At 39.4% G+C, this 17,145-nt stretch overlaps 1 protein-coding gene across 1 annotated transcript; it reads left to right on the top strand.

Moving 5' to 3' along the window:
- Positions 1 to 6,930: 6,930 nt before the first annotated feature.
- Tfpi2 (tissue factor pathway inhibitor 2) lies at positions 6,931 to 11,806 on the top strand. Its single transcript, XM_032905303.1, has 5 exons — positions 6,931 to 7,064; positions 7,287 to 7,469; positions 8,993 to 9,175; positions 10,432 to 10,602; positions 10,953 to 11,806. The coding sequence occupies exons 1-5, from the start codon at positions 6,977 to 6,979 to the stop codon at positions 11,018 to 11,020; spliced, it is 693 nt and encodes a 230-aa protein (XP_032761194.1). The 5' UTR covers positions 6,931 to 6,976; the 3' UTR covers positions 11,021 to 11,806.
- Positions 11,807 to 17,145: the final 5,339 nt, after the last annotated feature.

Raw genomic sequence — 17,145 nt, forward strand, 5'->3', positions numbered from 1 at the left:
TCTTAAGCATAGAGGTAGCCACTCAATATGAATTATAGAGATAAAAACAGATTGGGATAAATACCCTAAAAGATAACAGATATGTTTAAATATTAAAAATATAAACTAAACTAAGTTATGCAGTACAATAATTATAAATAGAATCTGAGTAAGTTTTAAAACAATATAATTCTCTTTGTTTGAAAGAGAAAGCAGAGGAAGGTAAGAGCAGGAGATGAGGGAATGGCAGATAACGCACAAACACTTGCGGTAAATTTGGCTGAAAATTTAGGCAATGAAGTGGAGATCTCTTAGGACTAGAGGAATGTTTAGTCTGGGTAGCAAATGCTAGAAAAAGAGAGAGGGAGAGGGAGAGGGAGAGGGAGAGGGAGAGAGAGAGAGAGAGAGAGAGAGAGAGAGAGAGAGAGAGAAGGAGGGGGAGGAAGGGAAAGGGGGAGGAAGGATGGGAGAGAGGGAAAGAGAGGGAGAGTCCAGATAGAAAATATTAAAACCTGGAAAAAAGACACTAGCTAAATACTATAAGAGCTGGTTTGTTTGTTTGTTTGTTTGTTTTAGAAATCAAGGGACCAAGCCTTGATTGGAGAGGCAAGAGAAGAAAAGATTAGTTAAAGGACTGATTTCAAATTGGTCTAGAGTAGTTCTTTTAAGAGTTTTTTTTTTTTTTTTTTTGGTATTATGATATTATCAGGTCATTTTCCACTTCCCTTTTTTCCTTCCAAAACCTCTCATATAACCCTCATTGCTCTCTTTCAAATTCATGACCTCTTTTCTTTCCTTAGCTGTTATTGCACAAATACAGGTATAGACACATATATTCCTAACTGCATAAAGGCATGTTTGGTCTGTTTAATGTGATTCGTATGTCTGTTCTCAAGGCTGACCATTTGGTTTTGGATAATCAATAGGTGTGTTCTTTCCTGGGGAAACTGGAGCTAAACAGGACAACCTCAACTGACATGTTTTTTACGGGCGTGGGGAGGAAGGCAGGAGTCTTCAACCATACACATGGGACTATAGCTCTTCCATTGTAAGAAGATAGAGGACCTAGCGGATTCATTTGGACAGCAGGAGCATCTCACCCTTCCCTTGCTGGTACAGTACAAGCAGTGCAGGCCAGAATACTCAGCTCATTCCAGTGCAGTAGTTCTTCCAACTAGTGTCTCCATAAGCGAATAATCATCTGAGAAAGGCACTGACAGTCCTGGGATATCCATGTCCCTTTCAAACTGCATCTTCCGTCTCCCTTTCACACAGGTGGTAGATTATCTCCCATGTATAATTTAAGACATAAAACCTCTCCCACATAAGCTAAAACAAATGAATATTTAGAGGGCATATAGCATTTATAATTAATACATAGCCAATACGGACTTTGTCTAAATCATAGAAGTGACAATCATTTTGCTAGAAAAGCTGTCTACATTTGAAAGGTCAAGGTCTATTGCTTTATGCTAAATATAACACTGACAATGAGAGCTTTGGGGATTACCTCTCTCAATCCTCTAATCTGATTATCAGTCTGGGCAGATGTTCCTCTAGAGCATTATGACAATATATTTACTGTGTTTCTATCTGTTTGCTCTCAGATGAATTGTGAACTTTATGGTTGGATAAAAGACATCTGAGTTTGACCTATCCCGGTACTGAACAGTCGCTATGAGCACATGTCTTACAGATTGAGTATCCCTAATCCTAAAATCCTAAATGCAAAATAGCCGTAAATATGAAACTTTCTGAGCACCAATATAATTTCACCCATGTGGAAAATTCCATACCTGACTCCTCCACACATAGGACAACATTTTAAAGAATGGCTCAGTGCATGTGACCCTCAAGAGAAATGTCACTAAGGTCACACAAAACTACCTTTTTATCTATGTATTTTCTAATTGTTTTAAACCGGTATTTGATAGCATTAAATTCTTCTCATTGTTGAGTCATCTCTCTTACTTTTCTTGATGTCATTCTCGTATTTGTCCTAGCTGAGTTGACAGCTCTTTCTTAATCAGTCTGTTCCATTTCCTCTGGCCAAAGAATGAAAGTTGGAATGACTTTTAACACTCACAACCCTTTCATATGATTCAACTAAGTGAAAAAGTCTTCAAATGCACACACACACACACACACACACACACACACACACACACACACGATTAAAATGCAGGTACACCAAAATATTGTATAAAATTACCTTCTTAGTATGTATATAAGTTACATATGAAAAAATTAATTTTTGTGTTTGCATTTGAGTTCAATCCCAAGATGTTTCATTATATATTCAGATAAAGGGCCTGAAACAGGCAACAAAATCAACTTGCAGATGAGGGAACATAAAATACATTAATATTCTTAAAATTTTTATTAAAAGTACTCTACAGAACTTGCTTATGTAGTTAGCACCTCTGCGCCCTGTTATGCTATGGAATCTCTCAAGTGCTCCTTCTGTATCCTTATCCCAAACATCTAGGGCCAAGTTTGAAGCACTTGAAACAGTTTATCATGTTATTTTTATTCCGTTGATTGTAAGAATGAGCACAGTTGGAGACATATTATATACTCCATTATCTCTGAAGAGAAAACAGAGGGTGATAAATCTTAGTCATGGAGCCTGTACATCATTTTGGGTGGATCCAAGTTGCATTATATTCTCAATTCTACTTGTAGTCTCAAAGAGGGTATGTTAGAGAAACTACGCTTATTCTGACCCAACTCACTAGGAAAATGTATAATTGACTGAGATATATAGGAGTCAAAACCATTCTGACTCCTATATATCAAAGGAGATTATCTGCCCTCCTTACCAGATATAAGTTGTAAGATGCTGCTGGACTTCCTTCCAATCTTTCTTTGACAGCATTCCCTAGTAGGTAGTAAGACCTTCTGCTTCTAAAATTGTCAACGTAACTCCTTAGAGTGAAGCTATAATGTAGCCCAAGTCACATAGGTCAACTAATTCCTATTATTTACTAGAGACCTAGACATGGTGCTTTTCGCCAAGGTGCCTAACAAAGACAGACACTGTCTTACTTCTTTCTGTAATTTCTCAGTCAACTATGAAGCCTGTGGACTGCTAGAGGACTGGGCAATCTACTGAAGGGTTAGTATAATGCAGATTACCTTTGATCCATTTGTTATGGCCAAGGTAGATGCGAGAGGAACCAGGAGCAAATATCAGGTATATCCAGGGGGCTCAGGACTCACCAGAGCTTTTGTTCTGAATTTCAGTACTTAGTGCTTGGCACCTAGTTCAGACCTGGAAGTTAGAAAGAATGCAGGGCTGGGATTCTAGTATGTTAGGTTTTAATCTCAGCTCTGCAAGCAACGACAGCTTAAAAAGATGACCAGGTACTTTAGGATTCTAGACCTTAGTTTTACCTCTGTAAAATCTTCACACTTCTGGTTTCATGTAGTATTGAAAACATAAAAACCAAGTGACATATGTTTTGCAGGACACTAAACTATTGTGAGTGTCTCTTTAGCCACAGCTACCATTTCTTGTTGTGGTAAGAATGAGTCAATCAGGAAGACATTTTGTCAGTTTCCTCACAGCTTTCCTCTTCCTGTTGACTTTGGACAAAGGAACAGTCCTTAGGCTTGTGACCTAAGGTACAGTTTTAAGGACAAGGACACGCCATGACACATGGCTAGGGAAGTCATCTCCTCCCACATGTCTCAAAGTGTGTGTTCTGTGAAATCAGAGTCTCTTTGAGAAATTAAATTCCTTTACATTAGCATCCTCAAGTGTTCTTCAATTATAAGGAGTCAATTCCTCCCTGACAGGCTGGCTTGGCACTCTCAAGCCTGTTCCCTCTTATTCAACTTTCTTTCCTCAATCAAAGGTCACGGCAGCCTTCAGGAAGCACCCCATTTGGTACTGAAAAGAAGACAGAAACTAACACACCTGATGGTGTATCTCTAGCCTGTGCCTAAGGGATGCTACGCCACATAGAAAGAAAACATCTTTCAAGTTCCAGTTCCACCCCTAGCCCGAGAGTTGTTCTGAGGGTCCTGCCTGTTGGAATGCACTTCCCTTGGCTGAGAAGCTCATTCCCTGAGATCCACTACACAGTGATGTCTCACTAGTGTGACTCCTTTGCACAGAGGTGCCCTCTTTAACTCCAAGGAGAGAGCTGATTGGAAGAAAACGAACTTTCAGTCCCACAAGGCCATTCCCTACTGCTGCCTTCCCAACCCAGGCTAACACACAAATACTCTGCCAACGCTGTGTGTGGGATCCTGAGTAGGTCCGATGTGAATGCTCTCTGTGCGAGAAGCTGACAATCTCTTTGTGCACTCAGACCACCTAACCTGCATCCCACATCTGGACCCAGCATTGAACTTTCTTACTGAATTAGTCTTTGAGGCTCAGAGAGTTTAAGAAAATGGAAAATTCAGTTCTGGTCTCAGATTTTCCAAATCTATCTCCTCAACACAGCATCCAACTTCCCCAAAACAACAACAACAACAACAACAACAACAACAACAACAACAAAATAGCCGCCCCCATTCAAAAGGCTCACTTTTTAATACCAGGAGCAGCAGGCTAAAGCATGTCCACTAGTTCAAAATAGGGATGAAGTAATGGTCATCAGCACTGAAGTGAAACTCTCCTTCAGTATCTGTCTTTGAAGTCTATCGTAGTCCAGTTTAGAGATATATGTCATCGTATTCCCAAAAGAGAATACATAAATTTGCAGTTAACTTTTCTTCTGAAACTTTCTGGTGAAATTTCTCTAAAATTCCCCTTTTCTGATACTGCATGGAGTGTAGTAGGAGGGCCTCATCCTGTTCTCCCTAGAATGTGGGAGGAAGTTGATTGTCTTCTAGAACCTTCTGGCTATCTCAGCGATTTATACACTGAGCAGGCTCTGGCTTATGGATTATGTTCACCTGTGTCCAACTCTTCATTCTGTGAGGCTTCAGGCCTGGCTGGAAACTGGCCACCTTCAACTATGGCACCTGTAAATCAGTGAAACAATTGGCCCCACCCCCATTCTTTCTTGTAATCTCTTCCACACAGTGCATGATTAAGCTTTGGGAGTTCTGACTGTTCTTAGTCATTGCTATCTAGTAATTCTAACAGCACTTTCATACCAGGCTAGCCTCCAAAGGCATCTGACTCCACCCTTTGACCTGAAAACATGACAAGTTATAATGTACAAAATATCCCAGAGTACTGTCCTATTGTGAACCAGTATGCTGTACTCTTCAGAACCTTCCAGAAACTTGAAAGAGATCTTTTTTAAACTTCGAGTGTTTTCATTAAAGAATGTCAGATAAACAAGAGGAAATAAGAAGGAAGGAAAGACACAATTATCAAGAGAGTCATTTAAATGTTCCCCTTGACTTTCCCCCAAATTTTCAATGTTGATTTTGATGTCATATAAACAAAAGGCTGGCCATAATCTAATGTACATCAGAATAATAGTGGAACTTATTAGCTGTGTTGATTAGGGATATGTGGGGAGAAATTGACCAAAGCTTCAAAATTTGCCAGGCAGATCTTTCTGGAATTTTATGTTCCATTTTCAAAGGTCGTCATTGCAGCCAGGGTGTGAGACCGTGTAATGGCCAACCCAGACAATTGTGTGGAAGCTTCTAATACTTCTTTATGCGAGAATAGTGGAAATCACATTCCACATCTTCATTCATGTGTACACGCTACAAACTTTGTGGGATTTGTATGCTGGATTTAAAATTTGAACTAGCAACAATACAGCATAGATATATTACCAAAAAGTAGTTGAGAAAAGAAAACACTAATCATCAAGCAGTCAGGTGGCACAGGCTTCTAGCCTCAGCATTGAGGAGGTGGTAGACTGAGGGGGAGTCAGACATTTGTTGATGTTTATCCTTTGATACAGAGACAATTGGAAATCAGCCTGACCTATATTATATCTTGTTTCAAAAAAGAAAAAGTGATAATAATAATAGTAATAATAATAATAATAAAAGTAAATAAAATTAAATTTTAAAAACTCAAAAGAACAAAAGCATAGACCTAAAGTACTTCATTTAAAATCTCAGGCATATGAAATTTAAGAATGGCCAAAGGTTCTGTATGAGCACAGAAATCAGCCTTGATATATATAGATTTGTGTCTCACAGGGAGCTTCCAAAGAAAAAACCTTTTTGGAATTATTAAAAACTCTCTAGCTCTTCTGCAATGAGGAAGAGGTGGAGGCAGGAGGATAAAATTTCAAGGTCACTCTTAACCTCATAGTGAATTCAAAGCCAGCCTAGGATCCATGGGGCTGTCTCAAAAGGAAAAAAGAAAGAAAGAAAGAAAGAAAGAAAGAAAGAAAGAAAGAAAGAAAGAAAGAAAGAAAGAAAGAAAGAAAGAAAGAAAGAAAGAAAGAAAGAAAGAAAGAAAGAAAGAAAGGAAGAAAGGAAGGAAGGAGAAACGAAAAAGGGAAAAAAGAAAAGAGGATAAACCGATGTTGTGATTCTTGATTAGGGTGCTGACTTCTAACTGGGAAGATTTCATCAGCTCTACCTTAAAACTTCTACTTAATGAAATCTGTTTGGAATAGATTTCTGATCTCAGAGACCTTACTTAGTCCATAAGAATGAACAGTGGATCTGTCTTTCCCGTATCACTCTCATACTTGTGCTGTAGGATTCAGCTTTCTTTGCGGTGGAGGTGCAAATTGGCGCCTTGAGCAATCCTCATGGGTCATTTCCCTCTGGCTAGCCCATTTCCCAGTACTGACACACACGCGTTCCTCAGGCATCACCCGGCTGCGGGCAAAACTTTGGGAATCAGTCTCAACTTCACAACTCCGGGGAAATTCCTCTTGGGACACATCGAGCGTGGGAGCGGGATGGGCCACTGCCTCAGTCGTGAATCAGCCACGTTTTGTGCTCCGCCCCGTTGGGGGTCCAGGGATGACTTAAAGGCCGCTTTTCTGGGAGCAGACGACCAGCACTCTCCTCCCTCCCTCCGCGCATCCAGGCAGCCGCACCACCCGGCCGTATGGACCCTGCTACGTCCCTGAGACTGTGGAATCTGCCGCTGCTCCTGGTGGGTTCAGCTCTTGGTCTCGCTTCAGTATCTGCCCAAGGTATCCGCCCAGGATCCCCCTTGGTCTTTTTTGTTGCCTCCCAGGCACGGCTTCCTTGCTAGGCTGTCTTTAGGTCCCTGCACCCACCGAGGGGAAGTCGCGTTCTATTTGGGTCAGCAACTTCTGTGCTCAGCTCTGGGGCCAGATCTTCCAGTCCCTGCCAGACACCAAATCTGACCATCTCCCATATTTCACGTTTCGTTCCTTCTGACCCTCTTACAGGGAATAACTTAGAGATCTGCCTCTTGCCTTTGGACATGGGACCTTGTAAGGCCCTCATCCCCAAGTTCTACTATGACAGGGACCAGAAGAAATGCCGCAGATTCAAGTATGGAGGCTGCCTGGGCAATGCCAACAATTTCCACAGTCGGAAACTCTGCGAACACGCTTGCGGAAATAAGGAGAGTAAGTGTTCGGGGGTGGGGAGTGGGGGGAATGCACAGAAACTCAGCTGTGGCAAAGGGGCGGGTGGGGAGTCTGTGCCCACCTCCCACATGGTAGCTTTGAAGTTTCTCCAAAGGAAGTGCAAATCTACAACCACTAACAGTTCTTTTCACTACCAGATTCCATTGCAACTCTGCCTGAATGAACTTCAGGAAAGATGAAATGAGCCCATCTTAGGCCACAATAAATGCAGAGGGAAAACACAAGTGCTCCTCTGCATCTGTCATTAGTTCCAGAAAGTTCTGTCTCTGAGACCACTGTTGCCTCCTGTGATTACCAATCCATACTGAATCTGTTTTATTGGTTCTTGTTTTTTGAAGTGTGATTTAGCTCATTATCTTACCTGACGCTTGGGTTAGAGGTATAGATAGCCAAACTTCATGAGCGTCTGTTTTCTTTTACTTTGTCATTTTATACTTCTATCTATTAAGGATGGAAAGGGGTTTGGACCATCAAGGAACTCAGCCAGGAAGAAATGTATATGGGTAGGAATAACTTTTTATACAGAAGCAGTCAGAGAGCAGTCTTTCTGTGGAACTTGAAAGCTGCATCACAGCTGAGGCAAACCTGTTCACTCTCAAAAGCTTTCCTTCAGATGAATGGGCAGACTTTTGGAGTTCACTATTCCAGTATGAAACAAGGTCATCATCTCCCAGCAGTTTCAGAAATGATGCTAATGTTTTGAAAGTACTATTAAGAAGGCTGCTGTGATTTTTATTAGCGTGTTATTAGTTTCTTAGATTAGCATAAAAAACAGTGGGCTTTCTTAGGCTCGTTCTTATCTACATACCATTGTACGTTCTCGACTTCCCTTTGCACCTTCCTAATCCGTTCCTTTTTGCTGGTCCTTATACCCAGGTAGTCACACCTTCCGCTCTCCTCACTCAGGCACCTTGTACACTCTCTTTTCCTCTCTCCCCACATCTATTTCCTCCCTCATCTCACGCCTCCACCTTTCTATTTCCATCATCCATACACTTCCAGATAGATTGTTTACATGAGAGGAAATGGGTGTCATTTGAGTGTTGTGCGTTTTGTTTTGCACGACATTCTCGGGTTTCACGCGTTTCCCTAGAAACATTGCGACCTCATCCTTACCTTCTATCTGAAAAAACGTTCCATTGTACGTTCAGCCACATTTATTTTAAAATCCATTTGTTATCGGACAACTAGGGAGTCTGTGTTCTTCAGCTGTTGTGTACAGGGAGAAAGAAGCATATGCAGATATTTCTGTGATGTGTACACTTAGGGCTCTTTAACTACACTCTTGACTTTGATAGAATTGGGTCATATGATAGTGTTATTCTACTTTGGAAGACCTTCCCCGTTGGCTACTATAGTGGCTACATCCATTTGCATTCTTATCGAGAGTGAATAAGGATATTATTCTTCTTGCCCCAACTCCTTACTGCAATTGCTTCTGTTCTTCATAACAGCCTAAGATTACTTTGAATAACATGTTTGATTGCTTTTCCCTTCCCCAGAAGTTCCTCGGGTTTGTCGATCAGCAGTCAGAACGTATCCGTGTGATAAACCCAATACAGAGTTTTTCTTCAATCTGAAAACTATGACATGTGAGCCTCTTAGGCCTGGTCTGTGTAGCAGGACTATGAATGTGTTCCCCGAGGAAGCTATGTGTAAGAGCTTATGTGAACCAAGGAAAAGTAGTAAGTATTTTAATTGTGGTACTTCTATTTCAAGTTTTCATTTAAAATTTTTACGTGAAGATCAATAATTTGATTTGAAATTAATATTGTTTGTATGCTGGTGATTACACAATTATGTGATGTTGTGGGTGCCTGCATGACTGCATGACTCTGTGTGTATGTGTGCGTGTGCTTGTGTGTGTGTGTGTGTGTGTGTGTATGTGTGCGTGTGTGTGAGTGTGTGTGTGTGTGCGTGCACGCGTGTGTGTAATAGGAAGCAGGGACTCTTGAGAAAAGTAAATGTACAAGTAGCTTGAGAAATGAGAGATGGGGAATGTAATGTGTTGTGCACAATGATAAATGAAAATAATCATTTTATTATTATTATAATGGAACGTGTTTTTATATCAATTAAAGAAACTGATAAAAATACAGCATACACCAATAATTGCTGAGACTTTAGAAATGTATGAAAGTAGTTTTGTTCATGAGTTACTGGAATATGTAGGGTTAAGACCTTGGTTAAATTTCTGTATTTTTTGGTAATTATATCACAAAAAGTATTCTGTCTTTCTTTCCTTTCCCCATCTCTTCAGCCGCTTCCACCAGATGTAGCAGAGACACACAGATTTTTAAAAATTAAATCGTGAAATCTTTTTTGGCAAAGAGCTTGGTAGAGCTGTGTTGCTTTACTGTGTTGAGTATACATAATCTAGTACTGAATGTATGTAAATGTATGTAAATGTATGTAAATGTTCCAGGTCATGACATTAGCCCAAGAATGTCAAAGTCTGCCACATACTGTCCTTTGAAACTTAAGCCCACTTTAGTGGGTCTAGTTGAAGGCTTAACTTCATTTTACATAGAAAAGTGTGTAAATACACAGGTTTAGAGGCATTATTTTAGCTTATAAAATTGGGGAGGTGTTGACTAGAGAGGGGAATGATGTAAACATAGAACATAGGACACATACGCACATACACAAACACATATATGCACACACATGCATACACACATGCACACATATGTATACATGCATGCACACACACATATATATGTAAAGTTTAAATTTTTAATTTCATAAAAAAAATAGAACAGTCAAAATAGAGCTAGTAAGCTTCCCTGTGACCCGAGACAGACCTGTTTTGAATGGTTCAGTATTTACGATTCAGAATGAGGTCTCTGTGGAATTTTTTTTTCAGCTAAACTCCACTGAACATCACTATCTCTTAGTCTTGTATTAGAGTATTTCTAATTTCTTTTCTTTTTTTTTAAAGTCCCATCATTTTGCTCCAGTCCAAAAGATGAAGGCCTGTGTTCTGCCAATGTGACCCGCTATTATTTTAATTCAAGAAACAAAGCCTGCGAGACCTTCACCTACACTGGCTGTGGTGGCAATGAAAATAACTTTTATTACCTGGATGCTTGCAACCGTGCCTGTGTTAAAGGTAGTAAAGCTTTTCTTATTCAGTCATCAGACAAGTAAATGAATAATTCCAAAGCAAATCCTGCTTTCTATATCCATTTATTAGCGCCAAATGGCCACTTCAATAATAATCCTACAAATATGGCACTTGTGTCCTGCCTTGGTTTCCCAGAAAGCAAGCCTATACTGTCTAGCTGTAGGAGACAGTAATCACAGCTTCAGTTTCACATGTAAAACAGTACCAACTGAGAGCCTCGTGACTTTATAATCAAGTTAGATAAATGAGGTGAGATCAGAAGTATGCTAAAAAAGTTAGTTTAAAGTGAATGTCGGACTGAAGCCATATGATAATAGTTATTTTGTTCTTTTTAGCCTTGAAGAAGCCCAAGAGAAGGAAGATAGGGGATTTCCTGCCGAGATTTTGGAAGCTTCGTTCTTAAGCATTTTCTCATACTCAAGGAAACAAATCATTAGTAATTTGCTTTTCTCGTTTTACTGATGTGCCAATATTTTTTAAATCTGTGTGTTTTTATTTATTCCAAGCTGCTTTCCAAATGTGAAATTTTCATTTTCAATGTACTGTTCAAATATTTAAGAGACTGAATACTTGTGGTGTATCAGATATGAATGTGAACATGACTTGCCCAACTTCTTGGGAGAGCTAGCACTAAGTTCAGAAGACGATGGTTACTAAAATAACAGAAGGCAATATACGTGTGCAATCTTAACATGTCTGAGCATCAACAGCAATGGCAAAACCATTTCATTATGAACTTAAAGGTTTGGATTAAATTTTAGGTTCCAGGAGACAAGAAGCTGACTTATGAACACTTTATTCAATCATTCCACTGGGGTATTACTTATACCTTGCCAAGTATACTAGAATTCCTTTCTTGCCAGATTGCAATATTATAAAGAAGGAGAGTAATTTCAAAGATATAATTATTATTGGATGAATTTAAAATTGGTAATTTATGAAAAGAAGAATATTTTTCCTAGAAAAACATGTCTTGATATATTCAAATCTGTGTTTCTTTAGTTTTCCATATTTGACAGGTAAAATCTTCTTTGACCATGTGTGCTGCATTACTCCCTCAGACAAAGTGTTCTGGAGAACAGAAATCACTGGATCTTTTGTACTATGTAAGATGTATCCTGCTCCAAAATGCATGTATGATTTAACTTGAATTTTATAAATAAATTTTTTAAAGTGGTTCTTACAATAAGATAGTGTTCTTCTTTCTCTCTAAAAGGAAAATGAAGAAAAAAAACTATACATATCATTTTTGTAAATTTAACATTTAAAAGTAACTCTTTAACAAAATTACAACCACATCCACTTTTGCCTGAGAAGATACTCATCTGAAAACCTATCATAGTTACTTTAAAAACAGGGGTATGCTTGAGGACACTGTCGGATCCAGAAAACTGGAAACAAACCAGATGTGTGACTGACATGTGGACGTGAGCAGTCTTTGTGGACATATAATCAGATCCAAGAATACAGTGAGGAAACAGGACGAGGGCATCAAGAATAAACATACACACTCTCAGACATTATGGAAGACATTGGCATACTTCAGTGATATAAACGTGGAATGGGATGGAGGTAACAAAGAGAAAATGGATATGCGACACGCTTAGATAAATGACTCTTATGTAGTTTTGACTTTGGAAAATGTTACTATATTTTACATACATTTAAATAAGTTAAATGAAAGAAAGTAGGCACTTTTGAAGACCTGAACAAATGGAGTTTGGGATCCCAGAAGCTATTTAACAGTAGAATATGTACACAAATATATAGTCTTAATTTCAGTGGCTTTCAGAACCAGGATGTGACCATAAATCTTGATCAATATACAACCTAAGGGTCTGAAAATTCTAAAGAAATCATAAAAAGTATTGGCAAGTACTCTAACTGTGATTAATATTGCTTAGTTACTGTTCCTAGTCTGAACCTACAATGTATAGGATAGTTTATGGCACTATATATTGAATAAAATTGGAGACTTCTCTGGAGTCAAGGATTTTAGTTTCAAGAGAAATAAAATAGGTAGAAGCATTCATTTCTTGGAAAAGAAATAGATTTCTTCAAAACCATAAGCTTGGATTAGAAATATTAGTAAAGCACAAACTATGTGTTTCTTACAGATATATGTTATTCCCCATCTTCCACTGGAACTCCTTAAATCCATAACAATTGCAATGCACTAAGTATAATTGATCTTTGCTCATGTGCTCCTAATCATATGTTATTAACAAGAATCAGCTCTCTTACAGGTCCCCAAGCCCAAGTCTGATACAAGAACTATTCAGAGGAGCCTGGGCTGCATTATTCTAAAATTCCAGAAGCAATCAAAGGCTGATGAACTACGTTAGACAGACAAGAGAGTAGCATTCAGTTGCCCACACTGACATGAAAGGAAACAATATGAGCATCAAAATAAATAAAGACCTCGGTACATAGACATGTATAAGTCTATAGGAGCTGCTTATCTATCATACACACACACACACACACACACACACACATGCATACACACACAATCAGTCACATGTACACACACACACACACTCAGTCACATACACATACATGCTCACACATGTACACACACACAATGAGGCCTTTAGCCAAGATTCTAGACCGACCTTGCAATCAAATTTCCATTTTGGAAGGGAATACGATGAGAAAGTCGTAAGAAGCCAGGGAAAGTGTTCAACCAAATCCAGTGTTTTATGAAATACTCTGGTTTTATCCATTGGTCACATTTGTTGTTCAGGACTAGGAAATACAATCTGTGCCTTAGCAACAGGAAACAGGAACATACTATTAAAAAGTTTTGTTTGAATAAAAAGCCTGTAGTTGGAACTCCTCAGGCTATAGACAATGAGGATAAACAGAGGAGTCGTTCATGTTTTGGGATCGTAGACTGAATAAATGTAGACCCTTTAGGAATTCTGGAAGCTCCTGGATTCTCCATAGGAAAATTTATATACTTGCTGTTATTGCTACCTGTGGTGGTTTGAGTTTGCTTGGTACAAGAAGTAGCACTATTTGGAGATGTGGCCCTGCTAGAGTAAGTGTGGCCTTGGAGGACATGTGTATCTGTAGGGCTTTGAGAGCTTCCTTCTAGCTGCCTGAGGATGCCAGTCTTCTCCTGCTAGCCTTCACATGAAGATGTAGAACTCTCAGCTCCTCCAGCACCATGTCTGCCTAGACACCACCATGCTCCCACCTTGAAGATTATGGTCTGAACCTCCGGCCTGTAAGCCAGCTCCAGTTAAACGTTGTCCTTAAAAGAGTTGCCTGGGTTATGGCTTCTCTTCACAGCAATGAAAACCCTAACTAAAGCACTACCCTATAGTCAAAATGCTTAGGAAATGATGGGCCCAGCTCAACCGATATACACACATCTGATCAGCATTGGCCGGAAGTAAACCTTCCACACACAGCCATTCTAAAAACTCAGGCACCTGTCATTTCATTAAAAACATGTCAAACAATCACTCAGTTTGCCAATTAAACACTAAGAGTAAAGTACTTTTAAATTTGAAAACAAGAAATAAATAGTTGAATTAATCATGGGACATCTTCCAGGCAAAGGGAAATTTCTTCTTACCACTGACTGTCAGCCTGAGAAAAATTCCCTGCTAATGTTTTCAGCAGAAGGAGTAGATGACTCTCTCCTTCTGTAACACAAAATATACACACACATGCACACATACCCAGGCATGTTAACGAGGGGGGGGTGCTGAGGGTATCTGGAAGAGAATGGAGGACAAGAGAAGTGAAGAAGGACACCAAGACAAGAGTCTGATCAAGGCGACATTTTTATTTTTCCCAAGGCTGAATTTATACCATAACAGGGGTAACAGAGGGAGGGGAGAAGTATGAAACATTTACACAGGCCAAGGACATAGTATTCGTGTGGTCAGGGAATCGACTGATGTTGACAGAATGTTAGAAAGGTCACAGGTTTGTCATATTATTAGTCAGCAGAATGTTGGTTTTTCAGAAAGGTTACAGGTCATCATATTCGGCATCTTGACGTCAGATGTATTTCTCAGCAAGAGAACTTTATCATATTATTTATCGACCACCAAATTTGTATTAGTCTTCTGCAGCTGGCTGGGGATTTTCCATGAACCCAGTCATACTTAACTAATAATAATAATATCATCAATATTGGAGGGTTTCAAGGGTTTCGCTCCCAACACAGGCACATATAGAGACAAAACACACAGGCATGCACAGACACCCAGGCACATATAGACACAAAACACACAGGCATGCGCACATACCCAGGCACACATAAACAGAAGGTTTATTTAAACCTTCTGTGATGGGACTTCTATTTCCTTTATTACAGGCATTATAACAACCGTGGAAACTGAAACAGGGTCTCGAATTCCCTGTGCTGTGCTACCTCCAGGTATCCATCTTGCCTCCAAGCCTTGTGAGCGTTAGCTAATTATCTTATCCAGTAAGGGACTATCTTTTCGTGTCTGTTCTTGAGCTATAAAAATCCCTGAGATGGTGCAACGGGGTTAAATCTATAGAATGACCCTGAAGAGTAGATTAAAACAAAATTACCTGAATGGAGTCTGTTAATCCTCTTTCAACATGGTGAACTCCATTATGGTGACAAGACTTGATCTTTACAAGCTTCTGCTTCTTTGAAAGTGTGTCTTGGTTGGGGATTTAGCTCAGTGGTAGAGCGCTTGCCTAGCAAGCACAAGGCCCTGGGTTCGGTCCCCAGCTCCGAAAAAAAGAAAAAGAAAAAGAAAGTGTGTCTTTTGAAAATAGAAATGAGGAAACATACAAAAGCGCCAAATTCTACAGTATCTATGTATTATGATATGCTAGAGTACATGGAGAGAACAAACATGACAGAATTATTCAGAATAATTCCCATTACTCCAGACTCATAGTCACCCACAACTATTTATTAAGTATATATATTTAAGCTTATTATGACCATTCTTCTCTAGGATTTTAAAAGATCTTGTTCCCTTCCTGCAGAGGCCTGCTCCAAATACAATTATCCACACTAATGCTATGGTGCTTTCGCAGGCAAAACATCTGATCAGGTTATACATTTGTTAAAACGTTGTAATGTTTTTCTATTATATTAATCCACTGTGTGTATGTGTGTGCATGCGTGTGTTGAACATATAAGTTCATTTTTGCATTTACATGTGTGCATGCAAGTGTACTGTAGGACAGAGGTTGACATCACATATCTTTCTTGACCGCTCTCCACCTTACGGTTTTGAGAGAGGATCTTTTACTGAGGTGCATCAATTGGGATAGACTGACTGGTGAATGTGCTCCACTTGCCTCTGCAAGCACACTTTTCTCTGCAAGAGATCAACTTGTCTCTACACACACACACACACACACACACACACACACACACACACACACACACTCTGTTTTTACCCATGTGCTACTTCACACAGCTTTAGTGTGGGTGCTGCTGGGGACCGGAATTCAAGTCTTTCCAGTTGCCCAACCAGCAAGCGACCCACCAGCCATCTCGTCAGCCTTGCTTCCCTCTTAAACCTTTATACTAGTCTCCAGGTCGTTACGGTGTTGCTTATGAATAGAGAGTCCTGTATCCTAAACCCATTCTTCTCAATTCTGGCTTCACCTCCAACCATAGTTCAGCAGCACTGGATTATCTGAAATTTGAAAGCGTGCCATAGAGCTTAGTCTTTATAGGATGTGGTTCTCAAATTTTATGTGTGATTATGCACTGCATATCCAGGGGTTTTGATCTAAGGGGTACACAATGGCATTTACAGGTGGACATCCTGACAGCTCAGTCTGTTACACAATGGTACCAATAAAGATGCACGAGGTGATCAAAGACTCTGAAAGGTTAGGAAGGATACTTGGGAAAACTTTCAGAAATATTCTTACGTTCTAATACACATTTCGTCTTTCAAGAGTTATCCTCTTTTCATGTAAACATCTCATAAACTGACTCTTCTCCGAATTGCCAAAATGGTTCTAGACTTCTTCAGGCAGATTTAATCATTGGTCCCAAGGACCTAGCTAACAGGGAAAATTTCTAGGACTAGATTGAATTCCTTTCCTAATGGTTCTATTAAGGAATATGTTTTACATAGGAAATCAGTAAATTTTTAAATTTTCAAATGCATTATCATATTCCTGGTATAGTATGTAGAAAATAAAGTACAAAGATAAAAATGAAGCAACACAGAATCTCACCAAGTGATTGAGATGCACATTCTGTTTTCCTGAGGTAGAAATGACTGGGCGAGAAGCTACTTGCCTTTCTCCAGGCACACTGATGAATAACATTGGTTTCTTTCCAACTACAGTTGTTCAAATATGAAAAATACTTTGGGTTTAAAATCGCTCCCCTGTGATAAAAAGGCTTTTAATCTATGTTTTCATGGCTGCTTCCAAAATCATTACAGAGGTCAAACTTGTTTCTGTGTAAATTTAAGATGTACAGTCTAATGACTTTACATAGATATCCTTAAATGATTACCACAGGTAATCAACTTACCATAGCTACCACCTTCCATT

The sequence above is a fragment of the Rattus rattus genome, chromosome 6, assembly GCF_011064425.1.
Source record: "Rattus rattus isolate New Zealand chromosome 6, Rrattus_CSIRO_v1, whole genome shotgun sequence".
NCBI lineage: Eukaryota > Metazoa > Chordata > Mammalia > Rodentia > Muridae > Rattus > Rattus rattus.

Excerpts from the sequence above, each read along its gene's own strand:
- Tfpi2 (XM_032905303.1), top strand. The coding sequence starts at position 6,977 with ATGGACCCTGCTACGTCCCTGAGACTGTGGAATCTGCCGCTGCTCCTG. Across the intron at positions 7,065-7,286 it reads CGCTTCAGTATCTGCCCAAG|GGAATAACTTAGAGATCTGC; the intron begins GTATCCGCCCAG and ends ACCCTCTTACAG. Across the intron at positions 10,603-10,952 it reads CAACCGTGCCTGTGTTAAAG|CCTTGAAGAAGCCCAAGAGA; the intron begins GTAGTAAAGCTT and ends TGTTCTTTTTAG.